Source organism: Cheilinus undulatus, linkage group 4 (assembly GCF_018320785.1).
Source record: "Cheilinus undulatus linkage group 4, ASM1832078v1, whole genome shotgun sequence".
Classification (NCBI taxonomy): domain Eukaryota; kingdom Metazoa; phylum Chordata; class Actinopteri; order Labriformes; family Labridae; genus Cheilinus; species Cheilinus undulatus.
In genome coordinates this window covers 40,459,970-40,485,976 of record NC_054868.1, presented here as the reverse complement: position 1 = coordinate 40,485,976, position 26,007 = coordinate 40,459,970, and the positions used below count along the sequence as shown (strand labels likewise).

At 38.5% G+C, this 26,007-nt stretch overlaps 1 protein-coding gene across 5 annotated transcripts in view; it reads left to right on the top strand.

Annotated features, from left to right (window-relative positions):
• The window catches only part of lrba (LPS responsive beige-like anchor protein), a 307,885-nt gene that overhangs the window by 168,621 nt on the left and 113,257 nt on the right, over nt 1-26,007 (top strand). For 3 of the 5 annotated variants that reach the window (XM_041784335.1, XM_041784337.1, XM_041784338.1), the window contains 4 exons: nt 15,970-16,094; nt 16,379-16,393; nt 22,746-22,889; nt 25,408-25,544. In XM_041784335.1, coding sequence (XP_041640269.1) covers nt 15,970-16,094; nt 16,379-16,393; nt 22,746-22,889; nt 25,408-25,544 — 421 coding nt within the window. The remainder of the gene's footprint in view (nt 1-15,969; nt 16,095-16,378; nt 16,394-22,745; nt 22,890-25,407; nt 25,545-26,007) is intronic. The other 2 variants (XM_041784340.1, XM_041784339.1) reach the window with 1 other exon arrangement.

The window sequence follows — 26,007 nt, the reverse complement described above, 5'->3', positions numbered from 1 at the left end:
AAACAGAAGTAGAACAGCAGTGCAGTGCAGGCAGGAGTGTTATTTTAGACACTAATTGGCACTTATCAGTGCTTTTATCAGTGTTATAATGTATATTCTTATATGACTTATATCAGTGGAGTCCTTGGATAGTACTTAAGTCTTGGTGTCAGAAACAATATCAGGAAAAAAAACTGTACTAGAACTTTGCTAGTTTTCATTTTGCTCAATCTACCTTAACCCATTTAAATCTTTAAGATCCTCTTCTTCATTTTTACACCCTCAGACTTTCCCGTCCTCTCCCTGGCAGCTCAGAAATGTAATGGAATCCTTGTTATGAAGAATGAAAGAAGGCGGCCATCCCAGAAAGACCAATTACACCATCCTACCTCCCTGCTTCTCTCTTTGCTGCCTCGCTGCTCACAGCCCAGTGTGACTGTGTAGCAACTCTCAGATTTATGACTTCCATATACCCTTAAGAAAGTATATGGCCTTGGTGGAGCAAGGTCATGATAAAAGGGTACTGATCAATATCTGAATGAAAAACCATTTGGGAAGTTTTTAGGGCCCCCCCCCCTTTCTCTCTGGATGCAATATCTGCTCCGTATCGATTGTCCAGGGCCAGTAGTTAGTCAAAGGCTATCTCCTTTGACTAACCCCTTTGCAGCGTGTCAGCCGCCCCCCTCCTCTTCCACGTGATAGATTGGTATGCTTCCAGCCACTGTAATTACACCAGGGCACCAGCAGGTCATTTTTTTTGCTACTTTAACCATTTGCCAAAAAAATCGCCTTTATCTTTAGAATCCAGCACTTTTCTTGTGCAACCAAAGCAAGAAAAAGGACACATAAAACACCAGCATCCCCGCTATAGAGAGAGGAAGACTGAGGATCTGCCTTTACTCATAGATCTTCAGCTTTTATTCTTCACACCCCCACTCTTGTTTCTGCGTTCAAGTTCAGCATTGCACAAAGAGGAGAATAGCAGAGGAATTCAGTATGTAAGCCGTATGAGAGAAATAATGAGCAAAATATACAGACAAGTTTTGATTTAAAAGGATATAATCTCCATTATTTTAGTTAATGATAGTATCCTAAAGTCTCAGCTTTAAAGTAAACAAAAAACCTACAGATCATCTGTTGTATTTTCAACCATAAGGAAAAAGAGGAACCATTTTCTGAATTGCACAATTTTAATTGCAGTGTTTTAGCACCTAGGGTTGCAAATGCATTTTTGCAATAAAGAAAAAGTGCAGGAGTTTGCTCGCAACTTTTGGTGTTTAAAACATGAAATAACCCACTACTATGTGCCTGGGACTTCTTTTTAAAATCTGTTAAATTTCTGTGTGGTAGATTTAGGATTTATACACAGTCATATGTTCAGTCATCTTTTAATTCCAAAGCTGCCACAAGTCAATGAGACCTTTGAGGCTCCAGGGAGGTGATATTTGTACTTTGTACCAAGATATTTATGCAAGTTTTGAAGAGGTTATTGGATTTTCAAAGGAACAACAGATAAACAATACATCTTTTTTGTATTACATTTGGGAAAATAAGTTGAGGAAATGAATGATTCCTGTGAATCCTTGAAAAGTCTTAGAAAGTCTTGAATCTGACCATTAAAATTTAAAATTTTGAAAGACACTTTTACTAAGACGTGTTTTTGTTTTGATAGACAACTTTATGATTTAAAATATTATTTTTTGTGCTTGCCCACATGGAAATTAATGGCATGCAGTGCAGCCTATACCTATCTGTGTATGTGTGCCAGCCATGCCCCTTAAGGCGGCCTTCGCCTAATGACTTTTCCTCCAATTTTAAAGTTGCAGACAAAATTTAAAAGCCAGAGTAAATTCATGGGAGTCTTGCTAAAGTCACGGCTCGCTCCTGTTGTCTCAGTTGTTAGGTGTAAGGCGGTCATAAATGTTGATTTTAGCCGTTTTAAGGCACTTTCTTCAGTCTTGGGGTTACAATAATATCAAGCACGTTTGTCCATTTTTTTAGAGCTTTGGCCCCTCAACACCAGCTGAGTTAATTCCCCTGGCTAACAAAGGAGACCACATCTCTGTGAAGTGTCTCTTAATACCTGTCAGCCCTGCGCTGATTGTTTCATTAACTTGAACCTAAAGCTCTCTATATCCTTGCAATGTTTTGGTAATTAAAATCAAGAATTCTCTGAACATTGAATTCTTAGGACTTCTAGGTAGAGCTTTCATTTCAGTTTAGGTAGTGCCATATCTAATCAAATCACTCCCTATTCACTTTATATGTTCCAATAACTGCACTACATAGTTGACTATAGACAGCCCATTATTGAGTAGGGAATGAGTGTGTGACTTCCGACACATCCTAAGGTATCACTCGTGTAACATGACAGCCGTATTAAATGCAAACAACAAAATGAACAATTGACAAAATAATATTTAAATTTCAAGTCACAGACTTTTATCGACATTGATGCTTGTAGCTTTTTTTCTAAGGTTATTTTCCTCTTATGAGGAGATAACTACATGACCATTATAGTTAGTCTGACTCCTGTTTTTATGATCACTTTGCAATGCATTTGCTGCATTTGACATAGACACACAAGCATGCACACAGCGGGCTGTATGTGCTGTATAATGGGCCCAGCCGTATGATGGAGAGAGGAGGAGGCGCTCATGAATAGCAGACAGTCTTGCTAGATGAGATTACCGATCCTTGTAGGTTTGCATCACACTGCTAAACACAGACAGCCTGGTAGAATACTGAGTTCAGGGGAGAAGGGTGATCATGATGAGTGTTTAACCCTTTAAAGCCTGAAAATACAAATATAGCCAGAAAATTCTCATTTTTTTGGAACTGAAATGTTTATTTAACTTTCTACTGAAATTCAAAAAATCAAAATTTCCATAAAATTTAACATATATATTTTTTGTGTCTTGTTTGATACATTAGGTGTTTCTGGTAACTGATAACCCACTTGAGGGCATATTTATCATTTATCAGATTGTATTCAGAAGGTTTTTTTTAGTAATTTATTGATAATTTTGATTTGATAGAGGTATCATAAAACTATGTATAAAAAATGATACAAAAGGCTTTAAGGGGTTAAAGTGTCTTTAAGGAGTTTTAGCGAATTGTAAATCAGACCAAAGTTAATACATATGCCTCTTTATGGCCTCTTTATGTGCCTGGAATAATCAAATTTGGGCAATTATGGCCAAACAATTTCTTTGCCCTATACCATTTAATAAATAGTACATGAAATCAGGAGATTCACTCCTTCAGTTCAGGCCTTTAAAAGTCAAGTCATTAAAAGTCTTTAATTTAATGTTCATAAGTGTGTGTGAGAATCCCGTATTGTTTTATCTTGACAGCCCACAAGTGACAAAGCATGATGTACCGTCGCAGTGCAGTGCCCCAGTCCTATTTTCCTCTTTGGCATGGGCAAGGAACAAGGAAAGAGGCAGATGACAAAACACCAGGAGTGTCACTCAGCAGAGTTTGTTGGCTTGTCTTAGAGGTAGTTTTGTATTAATATAATCATGTTTGAAATATTGTGTCTCTGACTGCTGTCAACACAGAGGAAAAACTACACAACTCTCAGCCATCAATTGCTCGTCAGCCCAAAGCCCCACACTTATGTTCCTTGGAAATCAAAATAAAAGCGCATAATGTCATAGTATTTAGAAAGGGAAACCAGGACTTTACAGGGTAGATAATTCAATTTGAATGGATGCAGTGTGAACTGCGGATTGTGGATGCTGCAGAATGCGCAGTAATGTCCAACGTTTACATATCCTGTATTAAGGTAATGGCGTAAGGCTAACAAGCATGATCATGGGGCGCAGATGGCCTAGTGGTTAAGTCTTGTCCCATGTACACAGGAGGCCCAGGTTCATGTCCGGCCTGTGGCTCTTTCACTGCATGTCATTCTCTGCTCTCTCATACCTGTTTTCAGCACTGTCCTCCCTTTACAATAAAGGCAAAAAGACCCAAAATAAATCATAAAAAAACAAAAAAACAAGCAAAATTATTTATTCTTCTCTTCCACTTGAAAAGTCATAAACTAAGCAAAACTGTGTAGTGGGCAGTCTCCTCAATAGCTGAAATAGTATTTCATCCATCAGCATTTTTGTGAGTTTCTTTTAGTTTGTTTTCCTTGAAGTTGTAAGGTTAGAAAAAGCTCATACATTCACAGCATAAACATGAAAAACATCCTCCTCACACTCCCCACTGACCTTGAGCTACCTCACTCTGTTTTTCTTCAGGACTGTGTTGGAAACATTGAGTTCATATTTGTCACACCACTCAAGATCATGTGTGAAAGCTGGAGGTCAGGAGATTATTACAATGGGCCGGTAATGGCAGAATTATGCAACTCCGGTCCAGTGGATGCCCTCATTACCTCGCAGCGCAGGTGATAAATGGCCTTAAATGCATGTTGTCAAAATCAGAGGAAAAATGTGACTCTTCATCAAAAATACAGATGGTACCACTTCAGCTATGAAGAGGGGAGTATGTGTACTATTTATTATGTAGTTGATGCTTGTATCATTTAGATAAGGCTGAATGTGAAGCTGTTCTAAAATAGAACTATAAAATCAAGTAGCAGCATTTTTTACTGTAATGGGGGAAAAGGCAGCATGTTGGTGTGTTCTTTGGTCAATATTTACACCCACACTAAACACGACAGTTTTCCTTTTACCTCCCCTGAAATCTGATATAATTACTGTGTAATTGTTTGGCTTTTTTGTTGCTGAATTTACGCCGAGTGTAATCGCTGCTAATTGGAAGCTGCACACTAAGCTGGTGGTAATTAGGGCCTTAATTTGCATTATTTCATTTGGCTGCACGGCATTGTGGGGAGTCTGAAGCCTCCTGACTCCCACCCATGGGAGCACTTTGATCCTCATGAGCCGGCGATGTTGCAAAGACGCAATATCACTGCCTCTCTTTTTGTCAGATCTCTCTTTGAAAGCTCTTGGATAAATTGGAGTTAATTGGGAGGAGTGGTAGGTTCTTGTGTTGTCTGGGTAATGAGAGCGTGTGTGCGCTCTTGTGTGTCGACGGCAAGTTTAGTGAAAAGGGAGCAAGCATGAGTGTGATGAAAGCAGAGGATGTGCATTTTTGGGAGTTTTGTTTCAGCTTCAGCAAGATTCCTAGCTTAGATTTAAAGCAGGAGGGTTGTGTAGACAACAGAAGTTTATACTTTGGTAAGAGTCTAGTAAAAAACTAACAATATTGATTAGGACTGTCATGAATGCATTAATTGCACTGTGATTAAGGTCCATAATTAGTGCATTAATTTTTTAAAATCAGATTCATTGCATGCTTTATTGTCCCTTTCAGCACACTTTTGACAGCTCAGTTAAGTCAAAAGTCATATACACCTGTGTTATCAAACATTCACCTTTTTCCTGCTGTCTTAGTTCCTTGTCTATCCATACCTCGTCCTCTTCCAGTGGTTAAATTTGTGTCAAACAGTGCCTATAGAAAGTATTCACCCTGGATGTTTTTCCATTTCACTGATTTTATAAATCAATCATGGTCAATGTAATTTGTTTTTTTTTTGGAAGAAAAAAAAACTCTTTAATGCCAAAGTGAAAACAGATTTCATCAAAGCAATGTCAATTAGATAAAAACATGGAATGTAAAATAGTGACTGCATGAATACTCATCCCCTTCAGGTCAGTATTTCGTAGAGTCACCTTTGGCTGCAACCACAGCAATGAATCTGTGTGGATAGGTCTCAGTCAGGCTTGCACATCTGGACACTGCAATTTTACTCCATTATTCTTTTCAAAACTGCTCAATCTCTGTCAGGTTGGGCAGGGATCAGGTTTCAAAAGCCATTCTCAAGTTCTGCCACAAATTCTCTATTGGACTGAGGTCTGGGATTTGACTCAGCTACTCCAGACCTTCTTGTCTTTGAACCATTTCTGTGTAGCTTTCTCTGTATGCTTCAGGCCATTGTCTTACTAGAGAATAAATCTTCTCCCAAACTCTAGTACTCTTGCAGACTGAATAAGATGGTCCTCCAGGATTTTTCTTTTGTCACATTCACTTTACCCTCTACCTTTACTAGCCTTCCAGGGCTGGCTGCTGAGAAGCATCCCAACAGCATGATGCTTCCACCAAAGTGGTGATGGTGTTTGTAGTGATGGGCGGTGTTTGGTGTCAAACATAAGGTCCTATCTGATGACCAAAAAGCTCCATTTTGGTCTCATCAGACCAAAGAATTTTATTTCACTTGAGCATGGAGTCTCCCACATGCCTTTTGACTAACTCTAGTCGAGATTTAATGAGCTTTCTTCAAGAGTGGCTTTCTCTTCGCTGCTCTCCCATAAAGCTTTGACTGGCAAAGAACTCAGGCAACATTTGTTCTTGATCCACCCAAAGTTAATTGTTTTCTTTCAAAATAAAAGCACGTCTGTACCGCAAAAAAGGAAGTCATTTACCCTAAGGCTAATTATACACTAGACAACTTCAAATCTTTAATGACTACAAAAACAAGGGAGACCACAAACAGCAGGAAAAATTCAATTAATTTTTTTAAACCTATAACTCTCAGAGCAGACACAGGTCAGACCTTGAGAGCATGCATTTGCTGTCTGTTGTGAAAACCTTCCCCCACACAAGATTTTGTGGAAACTTGCATGGTCAATCCTTAGCTCGCTGTCCTGGTGTGCAACGCAGCAGCAATCAAAAATAAAGAAAAGTATGGTGAAATCCTGGCTGAGATAAAAGAGAGCAGTGAAACTATGTAACTATGCTTTCATTAGTTGTTGTTGAAAGCAGTCCAACCTTTGATCGCAAATACTAAGCATGTTTTATATTTATTTTTCAAGAGGATTATTTAGTCAAATAATTGTTTTAATGAACTTTAACTTGGGACATGCTCCACAATTATCAAAGGGGGCAAATTAGGCTTACAGTCAGATTTAAAATTGCATAGCATGGCCAGCCTTAGTGTAAGACCATACAAAAACCCCAAATTAAACCAAAAAACAGTTTTTAATGGAAAAAAAAACTAAAAGGGTGATTTTGATAGAAATTCCAGGCTTAATCATGAGTAAAAATTGTAACATTTGAGAGCCCTTATATTGCATGCCCAATACCATGCATGGCAACAAAAAATGAAGTCCTAGGCTTTCTACACTCAATTTTTATTGTGAGAAATTTCAGGCAACTTCATTACAATATCAAAATAGCACATGTAATTACACACTTTTCAGTACCATCATGTTTCCAATGTATTTGAATGTAGTTAACTAACATCAAAGCAAGATTTCTCTGCCTAATTTAGCTTTATCTTTTATAAATCTTGTGTTTACACCTTTAATAGATATGTTTCTTAAAAATCCATCATCACAGATCTTACATCATGATAGATGTGTTATGACATGGTGTTTAAATTTAAATTAAAATGGACAAATTAAACGACTTCATCCTTAGATTAATAAGGACGAGCAAAATTACAACATTACATGGACCGTCATTTAAGGTGATAATATGGAAATGTTTCCTGGTCTTTGACCCTAACATTACCCCTGGTACGTGTTGTAAACAACATTAGCAGAACTGAATTAACATACACACATATAGATGGCCTCCTCTAAACCTCATTTCACCTGGAAGGATAAGCATTAATGCACATGTAGAAAATCACTTTGGCAAGACTTAATCATGCCAAACGATTTCAGTGGGAAGGTGTTTGGTCCTGTTTCATTTTAATTTGAGTGTGGAGACACGGCGGAAGCGATCGCTGCCACCATTTGACAAAGAGCCAATGCTCCAGCAACCGCACCTCAACATGACAAATCCTCAATCTACCCGTGCTCTCCCGTTTCTTCTAAACACATGGTTTATGCAAATCAAAGCAAAATGATCCTGGGGATAGCAGCAATGTTTGAGCAATTTGAAGCCTGCCAATAGGAGCTGGCATTAATATAAAATAAGCAAGGGGAGAGATCTCCTCTGCATATGCAGCTCTCATTGACTGTACCCAAATTAATTTAGCAGAAAGGTTATAAATGACTGTTCGTGCCACAGTGCAGCCGCTTGTGGTGATATATGAAAGCAGATTCACTCTGCAGGTCCTGCTTTCTATGATAAAGGTCAGGTTGTTTGCATAAAATCAGATGCTTACAAGAGAAACCTGCAAAAGAAAAAAAAAATCTTTACCTTGTGCAGTATTCATCTTAAAGTCTACATTCCCTGTAAATCTGTTTCCAGACCAATGCATTTTAAAAATGAAGGAAGAAACTGAATGTTTTTTTTTTGTTTTTCTAACAGTTTTTCATGTCCAATCAGAAACAAAAGAAGCCTTTTACTGCAAAAATAATGAAATAAACAGTAATGCATCTGTTCCAGGATGAGTCTGTCTTATTGAATCTTGATGGATTGCAATCATTTGTCCTTGTCGGCAATAAACAATAGCACCATAGTGAAAGCAGCCCTATCAAACTTTCAGGACCTGCAGAGAGAATCTATTAACATGTGTTAACTGCCCTGGCAGTGGCCCTCATTGACACACTTCTTAGAAAACCACTAACCCCAGTGATATCTATTTATTGACAAAAAAAAAATAAAGTTTATCGCCCATGAATTATCAAGATTTTCTACTTTAAAAAAAAATCCTGAATTCATGCATATTTCAGTAATGCGCACACCTAAAGCCTTACTATTCATGTTAATTGATTCAGTAGTATTGAAATGCTCAATTGTATTATCTTGAGTGTAAGATTTTATCCCGATACTACCACGAAAGTGCAGCAGGAAACTAATTCACAGCACAATTTCTGCATCTTCTTTATCAGATTAATTATGAAAAAAATGTTGGTAAATGGAAAACAGACTTGATTTTTTGTAGCACTTTTCTAGTCTGACTACTCAAACCACAGGTCACACTTACCCATGCTCATTACACCTGTTAATTATTGAATCCAGGTGTTATAATCAGACCTGTTACCACAGGTGTATAAAATCAGGCACCTAGCCAGGCAGTCTCCATTTGCAAACATTTCTGATACAAAATATGTCGTTCTGAAAAGCTCATTGACTTCAAGTGTGGCACTGTGATAGATGCCACCTTTGCAATAAGAGAGTTCTTGAAATTTCATTCATCTGAATATTCCACAGTCAACTGTAAGTGAAAGTGGAAGCGTTTAGGAAAAACAGCATCTCAGCGAAAAGAACAGAAGACCATGTAAAATCACAAAGCAGGTTCAATGACTGCTAAGGTGCATGGTGCGTAAAAGTCTCCAACACTCTGCTGATTCCATAGCTGTAGAACTTCCGCTAGCATTAATGTGAGCACAGCAATGGTGCAGCTGGATCTTCATGAATGGGTTTCCATGGCTGAGCAGCTGCATGCAAGCCTCACCAATCCAATGCCAAGCATCAGATGGAGTGGTGTAAAGCAGGCTGACACTGGACTGTAGAGCAGTGGAAATGTGTGCTGTAGAGTGATGAATCACACTTTTATGTTTGGCAGTCAGATGGTGGAGTCTGGGGTTTGGCAGATGCTGGGAGAATGTTACCTGCCTGGCTGCATTGTGCCAACTGTGGAATTTGGTGGAGGAGGGATAATGGTGTGGGGCTGTTTTTCAGGGTTTGGGCCACATATCTCCAGTGAAGGGCAATCTTAATGCTTCAACATACCGAGACATTTTAGACAATGCTTTGCTTCCAACTTTGTGGCAACAGTTTTGGGGAAGGCTCTTTTCTGTTATACTGTGCCCCAGTGCACAAGGAAAATATAAAGACATGATTTGATGAGTGCAGTTCCTGACCTCAACCTCATTAAGCACCTTTGGGATGAACTAGATCAGAGATTGAGAGCCAAGCCTTCTCGTTCAACATCAATACCTGAACTCATAAATGCTCAGAATGAATGGTCACAAGTTCTCACTTAAACACTAAAAAACAAGAGTGGAGGCTGTTATAGCTGCGAAAGGGGGCCATATTTAAACTCCATATAACTCCATATTTAAGTAGACACATTTGAATACAATGTCATTACAGTCCCTGTTGGTCTAACAGTCAGGCATCCGAATACTTTTGAATCAAACCCTTGAACTTCATCCAAATGCTCAGCTAAGCACTTCTCTTTAACATGAATTTGTGTGACAGTTTGTTTTGATGCTTTTACAGGAAGATATCGTGGAAATAATGGCTTTAAACATCCTGATGTACAACAAAGGACACCCATATACATAAACTAAAAGTGTTAACTAAGCAGTTTTCCCTGTCATGTTTTTTTTTTTCCATTCTTAGACTTGATTCATCTTAAAATTCTCAGACTTACGGAGGATATGTTTGCTGAGTGTAGATAGTACATGCAGAGTTTATACTGAATAACTGTTTTGTTAACTGATTAGGGAGAAGGAGCATCAGGGCCACATAAAAGCAGAAACTTAAGATCCTCCATTTGTCCTCTGTGTTGGTAAACTTCCTCAAATTTACAACTCCAGAGTTCCGAAGAGGATCCACTAGATGTTTTCAAAAGGCGGAAAGGAAAAAAAGATAATTACTATTTACAGCCCCACATAAAACTCTTCCGGACTCTGTTATTTCATTAGCCAATATGGTTTACATTAGAGAGCCTGGGCAAATTTTTGTTAATGCACATAGACTCAAAGCTTTAGGAAAGTGGTTTATTTGAGTTTCACACAGACTTTGAAGAACAGATATTATTTTTTCATACCTCCATCATCAAACAGCAACCACTCGAGGTCTAACGAGCATCCTTCCAGACGTCTTTTATGACCAAACTAATTACTAATTACACAAGTGGTTGGCGTGATCCACTGCACAACGCTGGCCCTTTGTTATTTTAATTGTTGTTATTTTGAAGAATGGCGCCTCGGTAAATTGTGCCGTGGATGCTCAAGGAGGATGGATGAGCTCTGAATAATTTATCATCTTTGTGGAAACACACTCAATGTGCCTTATGGGTGTTGCATAGCGCTGCACATCCCCGTTCTTGTTACGCTCTCATCAGGGATTGATGACGAGGTATCTTTCATCAGGCGTCCTCCTCTTCCAGCACCCCGTCATTAGGTGTCCCATTGTCGCCCTGTTCATGGAGCGCTGGGTGAATATGAGTGGCAGAGGTGGTCCCCCTCATGCAGTGACTAATTACTCCCCTCCTGATGGATTAATGTGTATTGTGTGAACGGGACAGACCCCCCCCTCTTCTTCTGCAAGATGAGGGACGAGTGCGTCCTGATTCGGAGCTCTGCACCATGCACAACCTTGATAATTATTTTCATAGATGAATACCGCCGCAGGCAGGATGATGAAGTGGCCATTTGCGTTCAGAGACTATCACACGCAAACACAGAGCAGGGTCTTTGTCACTGCTGAGAAATCTGGCTCGGTGCAGACCCACACCCCGTGTGACTTTCCAACTTGAATTCCTTTCAAAAACACACATACTCCCTCTTTTTTCCCTCCCTGAATACAAAAAAAAGGAAGATAAATACAACTCCTCCTCTCAATGATGCAGTCTGCATGAAGCTTTACATTAACAGCTACAAAGCAATATATATATAATATATTTACAATGATGCAAGTTTTTTTAAGAATTTCTGTGGAATTGGTTAATCCTTGATTGTCTAAGTTTCAAAATAACAAAAGGCCTTATGTTTCGAGTAAATAGTGTCTGTTTTCAGTACAGCTGCAACATCACATCATAGTATGTGCTATTGCTGACTATTGTTTCCCCACTTTGGCTAAACTCAGTGTGAAATTTTGCTGAAATAGACAGTCCTGTGTCTGAGCGGTTGAGTCGTATTGTGCTTAGATTGTTTCCATAGTCTTTATTGCATTTCACCAGCTGTCAAAATGATTTGATTTGTTTTTGTGTCCGCTGAAAAAAATTCTAGCTCAACAGGACATGGAGTCCTCTGATCACATAACATCCGGTTTTCTCTTTTCATGCAGAAGTAAGAGCAAATCTTCAAAAATAGCTTCAAGAGACTTTGTAGTGACTTAATTCATCAATTACGTCAAGGATATTCCTTCTTAAGCCTGGCACACTCTAAAATATTTTAAAAACCTTAACAAGGACTGTCAAGATTAATCAACTAATTTGTGATTAATCAAGGTCCACAATTAGGGGACTAATTTTCTTTTTTAATCGTGATTAATAACATGCTTTTTTGTTCCTTTTATTTCATTTTAGTTATGCCACAGTGATGTAAAATAAGTCCACGACTGCCTTTAATTTCTCATTTCACTTGAAAACTCACACACAGCTCAGTGGACAAGCCAAGAGTCACCTCAGTGTTGTGTTATCAAACATTTACCTTTTAACTGTTCACGTATTTCCTGTAAGATCCATAACAAGTTCCTTTTTTGTGGTGAAGTTCAAAATCTTTGATCCTCCTATAAAAGCAGGTCTGTATCCAAACAGGAAGTCAATTACCTTTAGTTTAAGACAGAATCAAAAACAACACAGAAACAGTTCTGAATGTAAAGTAGAGGAATTTAAATGTGATAAAAAGAGTGCGATTAATCATGATTAACTACAGAAATTACAAGAGTAATTGTGGTGAAAAATTGTAATCTTTTTGCAGCCCTAATCTTAACTGTTCTTTTTCTAATGTAAGAGACCTTACACATAACAATGAACAATGGCAGATTTTTTTCAGAATTGTTTTGGCTTTTTTTGCCTTTGTTGTGGTAGGATAGAAGAAGGGAAACATGAAACATGGGGAGAGAGAGTGGGGGGAAACATGCACCAAACAGTGCTGAGAGCAGGAATTGATCCATTGACCAGTGCATTATGGACTATGGCCTCAATATATTAGCATCTCCTCTACCCACTGAACCAACACAGTGACAGATTAAAAAAAAAAGAACTTCTCACAGTACATGATGTGGAATGACATGATAAACATAAATTTATTTTATTTGATAGGGATGATGCAGTTTAACATAGCTTCATTACAGAGCATAAAGCTTATGCTGCACAGAGAATTCATAGCGATTGCTAATTTCCAACTCTTGTCCCTAGTTAGACCTTTGATTAAACAGTTGATGAAATGTACATTTAACAGCATAAAACAGCACAGTAGTTTACAGAATAAATAAACATACATATCCACATTAAAAAAACAATACATAAATTCTATAACCTTGCAAAGCAGATGGATATGTGTGAGTTGTTTTCTTCTCAAAAACGACAAAAGTCATGTACTGACATGTCTACAGTCTCCATGGTTCATGTTATGCAGATCTAATTATATGGAGTTTACTCCTTCGGTAGGGGCGCAGCTTGATAGCGGCTACGTCACGTGTTTTGTTGCTCTAATTTGCCCATAAAGATGTGACAGACAGAACGTTTGTCCAATCACCCACTGAGTTTATTTTTTTTCAAAGGCTCTGCCCATGTGTGGTTTTCATGCTGGATAAATCCTATAAACCGGTAAAAATAAGAAGTTGAAAACAATATAAAAATGAGTACACCACACATTAACAGATTCTATCAATGTGTTGTTTGACAGCCAGAGTCTCCACTCTTAAGAGTAAACAAGCTAACTGTGGCTATCTGTTAGCTAGCTCCTACAGCCTTAGTGGTAGCAGTTTCAGCCCAATTCCCTCCATTTTCAATTTGATGATGTTATGTAAAGCACTCATGTTGCCACAAATCAACAAGTTGGCCCATCCATCTAACTCAATGCATCAGGCTTACTATTGTTGCCTTGGCTGAGTTTGTTGTGCTTCCTCCTTCCCTCATCTTGCTTCCTGATTGGCTATTGCACCATTCCACATAAAAATCTTGCTCATGCCTACTCGGGTGTCCCCGGTATTCCCCCTACACAACAGCATTTTTGAGCATAAATATTCTAGTAAATCTAGTCAAAGCAGCTCTGATCATCTTCCAAGCAGATTGGAGAGTGAAAGATCACTCTTAGCTAAACACCCACAACAGGAAAATCTTTTAAGATCATTTTTAGAACCGTCTGATAATCTGGCCTTTTCTGTTTTTGGTCGGTAGGGGGAAACTGACCCAGAATTGGCACAGTTATCTTGTAGCAGGGCTGGACTGGTAATCTGGCATACAGGGCCTTTTACCCTGGTAGGCTGTCCAACATCTTGCTGTTGTTGTTGTTGTTTTTTTAAATAGCTATAAACTTCTTAAACACTTCTATGGGGATGTTTTGTCCCCATGCTCCCATTTAACATAGATAGAGAGAGAAAATAGAGTATGCATTTAATTATCAGTTGTGTAATAGTTTGGGGGAATCATTTGGTAGACCTGGCTGGAAAAGAGGAAGAAGGGACAGTTAGGTCATGTTCGGCCAGTGGAAAAGGGCCACCAAATCTGCCAGGGCCAAATCTCTTCCCATTTTATAAACCAGCCTAACTTTTTGACTTTTTCAAGTTTTTGTTTTTGTCCAAAAATATCCAAGAATATGTCATTTTCATTTGCAAGTGCGTACAATAGATTTAAAGGACCTGTTTGGAAGTTGTATTTATCTTCCTGCAAAAACCTCCTTTCCCTTTTTGGGGCCCCCATGTGATCACTGGTGTCGGACTGAAGATTTGTGAGGAGCCCCCCAGCCGGAGCTGCGCTCAAGAGTAGATCCCATAAAGAACACTGGGGTTCTCCCGTCAAAGCTTATGCCACTGAAACCATAAACTGTCTTCCTACTTCTTCCCGGGAGCCACTTGAGCATAACCTGGTCCAGGCTTTATATAGTTATTCAGATATTTGAAATATTGAATTATCACACAATAAGGCAGAATTCAGATGGTATTTGGTTTACAGTAATAAATTGTAAAAGCAGGTAGAAAAGCATACAGGTGGAGAAAAAAATCATTAAACTATCTCCTGGAAAAACAGCAAGTAGAATTCTTTCACTTATTTCCCATTAGAATCAGAAATGTCTTGTCCCAGAGGGAATTTGGGCATTATAATAGCTATTTTGCACAATACAACAATAGATAATCTTGGATTATAAAGCAAAAAATAATTAAAATAAATATGTATAACTAAAAAAAATATCTATATGCTAAAGCACAGGGAGTTTAAATAAAGAAGAAATGCAAATGCAGTACTGTACAATTAAGATACTGAAATGTTAAACGGAGGTTTAGATTCAGAAATTTGTTTAAAATAATGCTCAACTTTGTGATGTGTTGTCTGCCTTCCCAAAGTTTCGAATAATTACCATCATAAGCTACTTTAACATTTAAAAAGCCAATTTTTGAGCTTCTAATTGACACAAAAATGAAAAAAGACTTATTTTAATGGAAAACCCCTAAAATAATTGCTTTTACCTTGAGAAAAATTATTCTCTATCACTTTGAGCCTACAGTCCTCTTGCAATGAATATTTGAGATCATGTTCTTTTATTGTAATGCTCTTGGAAACTGAAATAATATTTCATTGTAGTCTGTTACACAGTGTAGATGCATAAAGCTACGTGGTAGTGACTCCTCTTTAAAGTTAACACTTTCGTTCCTGCAGAGCAGCATGATTAAGTGACTCTGCCTGTTGAAGGGAGATGAAAATTTCATAGAAATATGGGTACTGTGGACATTGATTAATATTAGTAATGCTATCCATCCCCCTCCTCTGTGTTTGTAATGGCTCCTCTCCTTACCCTGCCGGCCATGACTCCTGACAAGAGGCGTCCTGCTGGGCTTGAAATGAGGCTCGAATGGAAGCACGTGCCACAGAAGAGTGTGGAAAATGATCGAGCTGTCGTTCACTCGTTCTCCTCTGATGGATTTCAGTTCACATTCTGAAAGAGAAAAGAAGACTAAACTGAAAGCAAAAAAGGGAACACCTTGTCGTCTGAGAAGGACAGGGTTACAATGATTTGTGGTCTACGCTTGAATGTATTTAAAGAGTAATTCAGAGAGGAGTACAAAACACCAAACACAAAGCTTGCTTTATGCATGCATGCTCGGGCCGAGTGCTAATGCCGGCCTGCTATACCATGCTGGCTGGTAATTGCTAACACATGTGCTACCTCTGTCTCGCTGCAGCCGGCCGAGGGAGTTCTGGCGCCTTGACTACTGGGAGGACGATTTAAGGCGGCGACGTCGCTTCATCAGGAACCCCTACGGATCCACTCACTCAGAAGCCACGCTCAAAGCTGCGGCTGAACACGGTCAGTATCACACACCCAAAGCCTTGCCTGTTGTTAGCACACCCCTTTTTCTCAGCACCAGATACAAGGTAATAAAAATTAGTCCTCCAGTTGCAATAAAAGATTTATTGTACCACAAGAAACAGTAAAATAGAACCCTCATTTGAATTTCACAAAGGTAATTTCACACCCTGGCACCCATTATGCAAAGCTGGACTAATAATCAGCCTGTGTGTTATCATGCTCCATTGATTGAGATGAAATAAGAAATGTTGTTCATTCTTTTTTCCCCCGCTGCGTTACAGTGGCAGATATCAGCGGTAAGTCACTTTCTTGTTCTTTTATTTTTCCCCCTGAATTGGTGAACATTTTTTGATTTTTGCTCTGTGCAAGTTTTCTTTGGAAAATGATTCACTGTTCATGGATAAACATATAGCACAGAGTGTATACTATTTTATACAGAGGTGGAAAGAGCAAACATATTGTTCTCAAGTAAATAACTTTGATTGAAATTCACTAATGCACAATTAAAAATACTGGCCTATAACCCTACTCAAGAAAAAGTATAATTAATGCAGTGCTTATTCAGAGTAGTTTCTTTTAAAAGTAAAGTAAGATCTTCCTTTTAAATGTGATGCAGAAGCAACTCAGTGATATGAATTCTAACCGAGGTTGTCTAATAAAAGGCACACCTTTGTAATAAAGTGCAAGGCATCCACAGATGTTGGATGAAATATGGAGTCATTTTTTGCCATGTGCTTCTAACTGTCATGATCCAAACAACCAGCCAGTTTCACGGAAAGCTCGGTTCACTTTTTCCCATAATTAGGTTTTCTTGTTTTACTCTGTGATAGAGGAAGTAAAATACGTCACCCAAAAAATACATGTGCCAGGGTTTCTGCAGATCTTAAGAAAGTTAGTGAAATTATTACATTTGATTGTTAAAAGTGTGTAGAACCCTGTAAGTAAAAAAAAAAAAAAAAAATCAACTCAGTCACAGTTACATAAGTAGTTAGAATCAGTTACTTTCCACTCCAGATTTCTTACCATTTATTGTCTTAATTTAAGTGACAGTGAGCCAGTGGTTCGCTGAGTGGGGATGGGGACCCCTGGTGGGGTCGCAAGACACTCCAGGGGTTGCGGGAAAAAAAAAATCCCTTAAGTGTAAATATGACGCTATGAACAGCATCGTATGCTTTAACCACCTCCAGGGACATTGTGGATTCTCAGTTCCTGGCGGTGTTATTTTGGGTATTACGGGCTGAAAAGTTTGGAAAACCCTGTGGTAAGCAACATCAACATGCAATGAAAAACAACACATAGAGGCTCGATGATGCAAGTTTAAACTTCACTCCTGCACAGGTGCCCAGACATTCTTCTGTGATTGGCTATCTACCTGCAGGCTCACCCTCATTGATAGTTTGATTCAGACCTCAAAAAAGGGCACTGACAGACACAGATCAGACACACAATTATACAAGGAACTCCTGATTTAATATCACTGGAGACACGCACAGATACAAATGTGCTATTTTAAGCCTTGTGTTGTCTTAAGGTAAAGAAGTGACCTAAACAAATCTTTAACAACCGCAAAACCCTACTATATCATCCATGAAATTTCATGAATTTTCCTCAAGAGACTACAACACTGAAATGGTGAAACCTTATTCTGACTGTACTTTTATTTTAAAGCTATAACCGCTACAGGAATGTGTAATACATTAGCGAGGATGTGTAATTTTCACTGCATTTTTGTTTTTTTTTTCTTTTTTTTTTTTGCTGTAGCAAAATATCCCATCTACAAATATGCCTTAATTTAAGCATTAATGATTATTGTACCATAATGATAATAAAAACTCATTCAGTACAAAAACAGGAGTGTTTTTTTTATAAAAATAAGTGGTTTAATGCAGTCTTTCTGTGCTAGTAAAGCTTGTGATGACTGACTGTAGTAGTTTTTTAACCAATTGAATGTTGGGTTCAAAATGCAGTTAGGCTGCTTCCTTTGAGAAGTTTGTCGGGCAATTTTTGGATATTCGGATATTGAGAGTATACAGAATTTTAAGACGACACAAGGAGTAACCAAATATTGATAAATAATGTTGCTTTCAATGTATACTAATATATGCCATTCAAGTTAAATTTACTGGTTTTATTAGTTCATTGCCTTTTCCTAATTGTGCTGTGAAATCAGTGTTAAATGTGCAGAAACTGTATTAAGCTCTAAAAAGCAGCATTAACACTTGGTTGTTGTTTCCCTAAAAAAAGAGATGTCATTAAATCTACCAACACTGACTGATTTTCCCTGCAGTATTGGTAAAGGTCAGATCAATTTTTCATTGTTTCTGTGCCTGCCTCTATAATGACAGGTGTGAATTTTCAATATACCTTGTCTGAAAAAACTTAGCATTCCCTGCAGTCCCTTAAACCACACTCTATGCATAACACATGTCCATGCATTAACACCAGGACTCACTTTTCTCTCTCTCTAAAGATTAGCATTACACCGAGGTTTGCAACCATCATCATGCAATTAGTCTCTTCAGTCAGGATTCTTTCAGGCCCTTGAAAAGTCTCAAATTGTCTTAAATTGCTCAAGTCTTAAAAAGTCTGATTTTTACCAGTGAGAAGTCATAAATTTTAGAAAGCACATGGCTAAGAGATGTCTTTGTCCAGTCTTTGTTTTCTAGCCAACCTTATATGATTTTAATCGTCTTCCTGCACAAATTGCTGCGTAAATATTATCCATACTTTAGGGAATCAATGTTGGTTGTTTGAAAGTTCCTTGGGGAGGACCACAGACCCCGCTCTGATTTTGTCGGACTCACTGGGATTTAAATAAACTCAGTACTGTTGTGAAACATTTGTCTAGTTCTCTAATTTGTGGGCTACCATGTTTGCCTACTTAAAATCCTCGCGGCCCATCCTTATTTTAACAGGTCATCCCTGACAAAAAAGTGTTCATCTGCTTTTTAATAGTTAAAATGTTAAGAATCAGCTCAGCACACCTGCAAAAATGTGATATGATATTACCATACAGCAGATTGATAGAATAGAGGCATTAAATGGGCCAGAAATCATCAAATTTGGGCGTTTATGCCAAAAAAATTTCTTTTGCCCTGTACCATTTGACATTTCATTATCAAAACATTCACCCCGATCCAGTGTAGCAAGCAATCTCATGCCTTTTATGTTTGATCTTGCAAAAGTGGTATTAATTTCTCAGTTCAGCCCTTAAAAAGTCTTAATTTTGATTTTTAAAAGCATGTAGGCTTGTTTGTGGACCAAAAATAACTTTAATGTGTCATCTGTGCAGGTCTCCTTAAATGTGAAATAATTCCAAAAGACAACATGGCAGGTGTGACAGGTTGAATGAAGAATGTGTTTGAAGCAGCAAGTGTTGGTGATGTTGTGATACTGTGAGACTTCAGGTCTGCAGGATTGGCAGCAGCTGGAGACCGAGGCCTGGATCAAGCTGCTCGCCGTTTCTCCCAAAGAAATCCTCTGAATTGCACTTGGTCTCGTCCTGCCTTCAGCTAGCTCATGACAGAGAGCAGACACATCACTTCTGTTCTGTCACTGCCCTCTGTTAGTCGAAGACTTCATTGAGTTTATTATTCTGGTATTTGCTTTCAGTTGTATCCAGAAGTATTTCAGCTGTGTTTTCTGCATTTTTCTCATCACCAGGGGAGTAAAGAGAAAAATTCCTGCAAAAAAACATTTACTTTGAAAGTCAAATCTGTGTAAAAATAGCCAGCAGCTTGTTGTGACAGGGCTATGCTACCTCTGGAGAGCTAACCGCCCGGCTGAAGTATGGGAATATATCATTAAAATAACTCTTTGACATTGAAGCCTGACGGCATCCATTTTCTGATGTAACCTTTCGTCTTGTTTTAGTCGACCCGGCATTTGTTACGGAAGTGCAGCTCCAGACGAGAATGCAGGGCTGAGTTTTTCGAGTGGAGCACAAAGGTCATATCTGGCTGTAATTATATTCATCAGATGCAGAGGAGAGAGAATGCAGCCTCACTCTTTGACTCTAAGAAAATATTTAGCATGAGATCAAGCTTGGATTTGGACTAATTTTTTAGCTACTTGTGGCCGCACTTTTCAAATCTCATGCTCGATCCAAAAATACGAAGCAGAGACAAATACTTTGCATTTTTTACTGAGTGATGTGTAGCTACAAAGTTAAAAAAAAAAAAAAAAAGAAGGGGAATGTTTTCCTTTTCCTTTAAGTGTGCAGAAGAAAAGTGCACTCCTGCATTAAAGACAGGGACAACTGTTATCATTCATACTGCGCCAAGATGATTTCCACAGGAGAGCATGGGGCTGCCAGTAGGCTTGAGTAGGCTGTTTTGTATTTATGGCTGGAAAGAACCATCTTTTCTGGGGATTGATTTGGCCCGGTGCAGGCTCCGTGTAGCTGAGGTGGCAGAGTAAATACCTGAAGACTAATGTCTCTGTTCTGGTAATCAATACTCGCCTCATGACCACACTGCTGGCTATGCTCCCGTTAAAAACAAATTTGTTAATTTTGACAATTTAATTGCTGTGACCATGCATGCCTCCGGTTGCATAAGCAGGTAGTTGAACCTCTCAGACGGGGGAAATGGGGTCCTGGAAAAAGTAAAACCTGTTGAGATTTATGCACGTTTCTCCCGCTGGTGTGATGAGTGACGAGGTTGAAGTGCACCAGGAGAGTGTTTTTCTAATGTGGCACCAATGCTCTTTACATAGACTGTTTGCCAATTAATCCTTCTGAATATTTTTTTAATTAACAGGATATTAAAAGAAAATGTTTTCCTTATTCTTTTCATTCAGATATTTCTAGGATGCTACAAACTTTGATTTAATGTCATTCAAGTCCTTATTTTTTTCTCACACACAAGGAAAGTTAGCTGGACTTTGCATGCTAAGAATGACGGCACACACCCACAAAACCTTGGACTTGTCAAATTACAACAAAAAAATAAACAGTATCTCATTCAGGGACAGATGGAATGAGAAGTTAGCACGTAGCCCGTCACTTATGTGCATGTGTGCCAGCTCATAACTGACATAACTCAGTCAAAGTAGCTTTATTCTGACAGACATAACAGAACAATATTCTGGCCAGTCATTTATTTGTTAAACTAACCAGTGTGTGTAATGCTCAGGAACTATTAATAACTCAACAGTAACACAAGAAGCAAAGCTTTGGTTCAGCCCAGTCTCGTGGTTCAGTTGCATCAGACTGTGTATTTCGAAGCTAGATGTATTTTGTCGAGCATGTTTACTCTGAAACGCAAAAGAAGTTCAAACACACGCCTGTTTTTTAAGCTCCTGATAGGTCCCCTGTCCACTTGCCTGGTGTGAATACAATGGCATGTGGTACGTATTAGAGGAGCTGGTAGTAATTTCAGTGCTGCTAACTAAAGAATCCTCCAGGGAGGCTTAATTACAGGAAGACCATTCTAAATATCAGTGAGCTGCATATTTTCCATGACAAGAGATTTTTTATCCCGGCTCTTGTAGCAGTTTCAAAGTATAGAGCCACATGACGCGACGGTGCGTTTTTAGGAAGTGCAAATGATCTCCCCTCAGGTGATGGCAGAAAAAAAAAAAAAAAACTCCACTAGGTATGAGTTCAGTGTCTCACAGGATTTAAACTGGGTTACTTTCAGCAGAATGCTGCATTAGAAAACACACATGCACAGAAGCTCTTACTATAGAGGCAGCTTTGTTTACAAAGAGGGGAGGACTTACCAGTTTTATACCGTGGATGTGTCTGTGGATCCTTACCATACACCATGGGGGAATGCACCGCTCTGTAAATGTTTGCAGATTAGCATTTTTCTAAAATAATCCATTTTGGACCTCATGTCAAGTGAAGTTGGAATCAAAGCTGGCAGTGTTCAGCCTTCATTTTCTTTTATGATTGTAGTATCTCTGTGTGAAGTGGTTTATGTGTTGGAGTATGTTTTAATGGTAAAATGCACCAAGGGTAAAAATTATGCTTTGCTTCCTTCTTTCTAATCGCCGACTTTCATCTAAATCTGAAGGTCTGAAAACTCAACACAAAGTAAGCATTGCTCCAAACTGACAAACTACTGATAAACCTGGGTGCTAATCAAATGTGCATATCTTTATTTTGAAAGGTAAATGCAATGGACTTCACCTAAGTTGGCTCCTTTCTTTTAGAAAAGCAAAGTTATATTTTTCTTTTAAAACCTAAAATACAAAGCCCATAAGAATAATGCTTTAAGCTTTATAAATAACTTCAGTTGCATAATCTGCATGGTCAAATCAATGTGTTTCATCAAAAGTCGGTGGTAAAAACAGCTCTGGAACAGCATATTATACTTTTAGACATCACTGATTTCCTAGAAAATTCTTAAAACTTCAAGTTTTTTCATCAATAAACCTGTTGTAATTGTAGCATTATAATACAGTCGGAAAAAAGTTGTGGTAATAAAACATCATTATCAATAGGTGCTATCAGTATTTTTTTAGTAATTAGGTTTACAGAGAGACGATGCTTGTTAAATTTCAGTTCGATAATTGCTAAAAATTTGAACTTCAGAAAGGGGCATACAGCTAAAACAACTGTTAAACCATGCCCTTACTCTGTATCCAACCCCGCTATGTATTTAAGATGAAATAATATAAAACTCCTCTCCTTCCCTCCAGCATCCGAGGAGGATATCCTCAAAGGGAAGCAGTCCATCAGGAGTCAGGCTCTGGGTAATCAAAACTCTGAGAGCGAGACATCACTGGACGGAGATGATGACACGCTGTCGTCCTTAGACGAGAAGGACCTGGAGAACTTAACAGGTACAGAAACAGCCAAACATCTTCACCTCTCTGTCATTCTGCTATTTTACCATGTTTCACACTGCAGTGAAGAAATAAAGAAATAAGGTCATATTTAATATCATATAGCTTAAATCTGTCCATTGTTTTTATCTTGCACACATAAAATTAAACTTGCTATGATTTGCCAATATTATGCTGTATTTTTTTCCTTTGTGATTTCTTGTTGCAATATTTCGCTGGCAGTGCAGACTCCTTTTGTACCAAGAAAACAAGTGTTTCCTAAGCTTTGGAAAACTCTTTCATAACTGCATACAGTCCTTGGAGAGAGCTGCTGAAAACACACTATCTGCAGCTTTCTGTCTGCTGCTGGAGTGCTGTTTTACACAAAGACACACACATAAAAATAGAAATGTATCAACCCTCTAAGTATTGTTTTTGATCTAGCAGTAGCTGAGTTTATGTGTTGCCTGGCTTCCTAAGTACATGTGATGTTTGAATTAATCATGTTGGTTGATTTTTTATGGGTTCTTCTGTTGAGGTTTGTATTCTTATGCTTTGTTCTTATTGCACATTTGTCAAAGCGCTTCGTAAACCCCTGTTTTAAAATCAAGTTATTAATATATGTATTATTATTTGCAGCAGCTGAGTTTATTCCTGGTAACCATTTAAATAATGCATTCAAGAGAGGCAGTATTAGCCCAACTTACTGACTCTAACAAAGCTTTATATGAAATTAAATCCTACTCCTGATGTTGTCACTGCTTTGTGCCTTTGATACGTCTGTTATTTAAATGATCTTAATTACATATAATATAGTCCGCTAATCGGATTGCTGGGTAATCCGCATTTTTATGAGCAGAGCTGGTGCTCAGCAGACTATAAGCTGCATTAAAGGGGCTCAGGGACATCAAAATAACGCAGCTGGATGACAATAGGATTAAACGTTGAATTCTGACTAATAAAGAGGTGTTTACAACGTGACCTGAGCCAAGCTTTAGCAGCTATCTTGCTCTAGGAGGTGCAATTGAATGTCTTTCAGTTGAGGGAAAAAAACAAGTTATTTCTGCCTACGGATAACATGTCAGCACTCACAGGAAGCAAAGGGGTGAATATCTCTCTATCTGTTTATTCCATCCTGTTTGCTTGAATGTGAGGGAGCTCATGAGGGAAATCAGGCCCCAGCTCCCTGCAGCCTCCTCCCTGCTTCTCTCACATCTGCAAATACAATGGCTCATATGTGCAGAGACGGGCACTGCTTCCACCCACAGCTCCCCTGAGCCGGACTCTCATTGTCATAGTGGCATAAATTAAGATTGATGAGAGATTAAACAGGTCTTCACCCTACAATCCCCTGCAATCAATACATCATGACTGACTGGTGATTTCTGACTATTTGTTCTCCAAATATTGCTGTTAAATTAATTATTTCTGACTGATTTTAGGTCCTTGACCAGAGATGGGAAACATTGGCTACTAAGAGGGCCATACATGTTGCACATTGTAGGGTACTCTTTTTTTTTTTTTTTTTTTTTTTTTTTTTAGCACAATTATATATAATTATAGTTTAACATAAGGGACAGATATCCAGCATTTGTATAATCAAATGAAATGCAAATAGCAATGCTTAATTGAACTGGCTAAACACAAAGTTAGAGCCAGATTAAGCTACTTCTCCCGTGCAGTGAACAGAGCATTTACTGGCTATTGATGTGTATTTTATTCACAATTCTATTTCTCTACAAATGCGTTTGGCAATGCATTTGAGTCGTTTTGCAGAAAAAAATACAACCAAATATATCCACAATTCCTTGCAAGAAAAACAGCCAGGTGGCTAATTAATGATTATCAGAAATATTTCGTAGTTTTTATGCTTTGAAACCTTTTTGACATAATGCATGGTGCTGTACTGGCAGTCCTCATTGTGGGCTTTATCATATTGTCTTCATTTTTATAATTCATTGATATTTAAATAGGCATGCGGGCCATAATGCGTGAGGAGGGGGCCGCACGTGCCCCCCTGGGCCGATGGTTGCCCATCTCTGATGGCTTTAGACCCTTATTTTCTTGTTAAAGAGACTTCTTTCCATGCTATAATGTTGCCAGCCAATCAAACGGAGTGTTTTATTTTTAAGTTTGAAACTACTTATCCCTTCTAGACAGCCTAAATCAACAAAGAGTATTTGTAGATGAAGCCTTTAGCTGTAGTAATACTCCTACAAAATAGCTGTAAGCCATCTAAGTGAATTATTAGGGATAAACAGGCTAAAGTTTTAAAAACTGCCTGAAATTATCGTTATCTTTCGCGTGTTTATCGTCCTCTGTTACGTGCGTATTAATTATCCACAGCAGCGCGCGAGGCCCACGTTGAGTTTCTTAGTTTTCTTTTTGGTCTGAAGTCAAATCCCTCGTCGAGTTTTATAAGTTTATCTTTACGGTTGACCAGTATTATTTCCCCGCGTGGAGAGGAGGACACCCCGCTTGTTTCTGACCGACATGTGTCTCCCCTCCTTCTCCTCCTCTCCTCCTCCTCCTGCAGGCCCAGTAAACCTGAGCACGAGCGCTCAGCTGGTGGCTCCGGCTGTGGTGGTGAAAGGCACCCTGTCCATCACCGCCACCGAGCTCTACTTCGAGGTGGACGAAGAAGAGCCGGGCTTCAAGGCCATCGATCCAAAGGTAAGAGAATCTGAGATCCATTGATCATGTCTAATAGTGCTGAAGCCGTGTTGGGCGCTGCTAATGTCCAAACTGCAGGGTTTTTTTTAATAACGGGCTGACATTAAGCAGAATATCTTAAAAGTTTATTTTTCCTTAAATTTAACAAAAAGGGAATAATATTGCTTCCTGAAGTTTATCTGATAAATTCTTGTATTACAGTCTAATTGAAACGGCTGTCATTCTGCGCATGTCGATTTTTTTCTCTTGAGATAAATTTGAAATAGATTTTTTAAAATGCATTTTTTACAATTATTTTGTATTATGGCCTACACTGAGCATAACAAGGCTTAAAATTGTAAGTGATTTTTAAAAATGATACTTTTTATTATAAATTATCATACTGTCTTCAAATATAATAAATGAATCAGGCCTTCGCAGTGGCAGCATACTTTATAAGTCTCTAGCTCGTCTGATTTTTTTT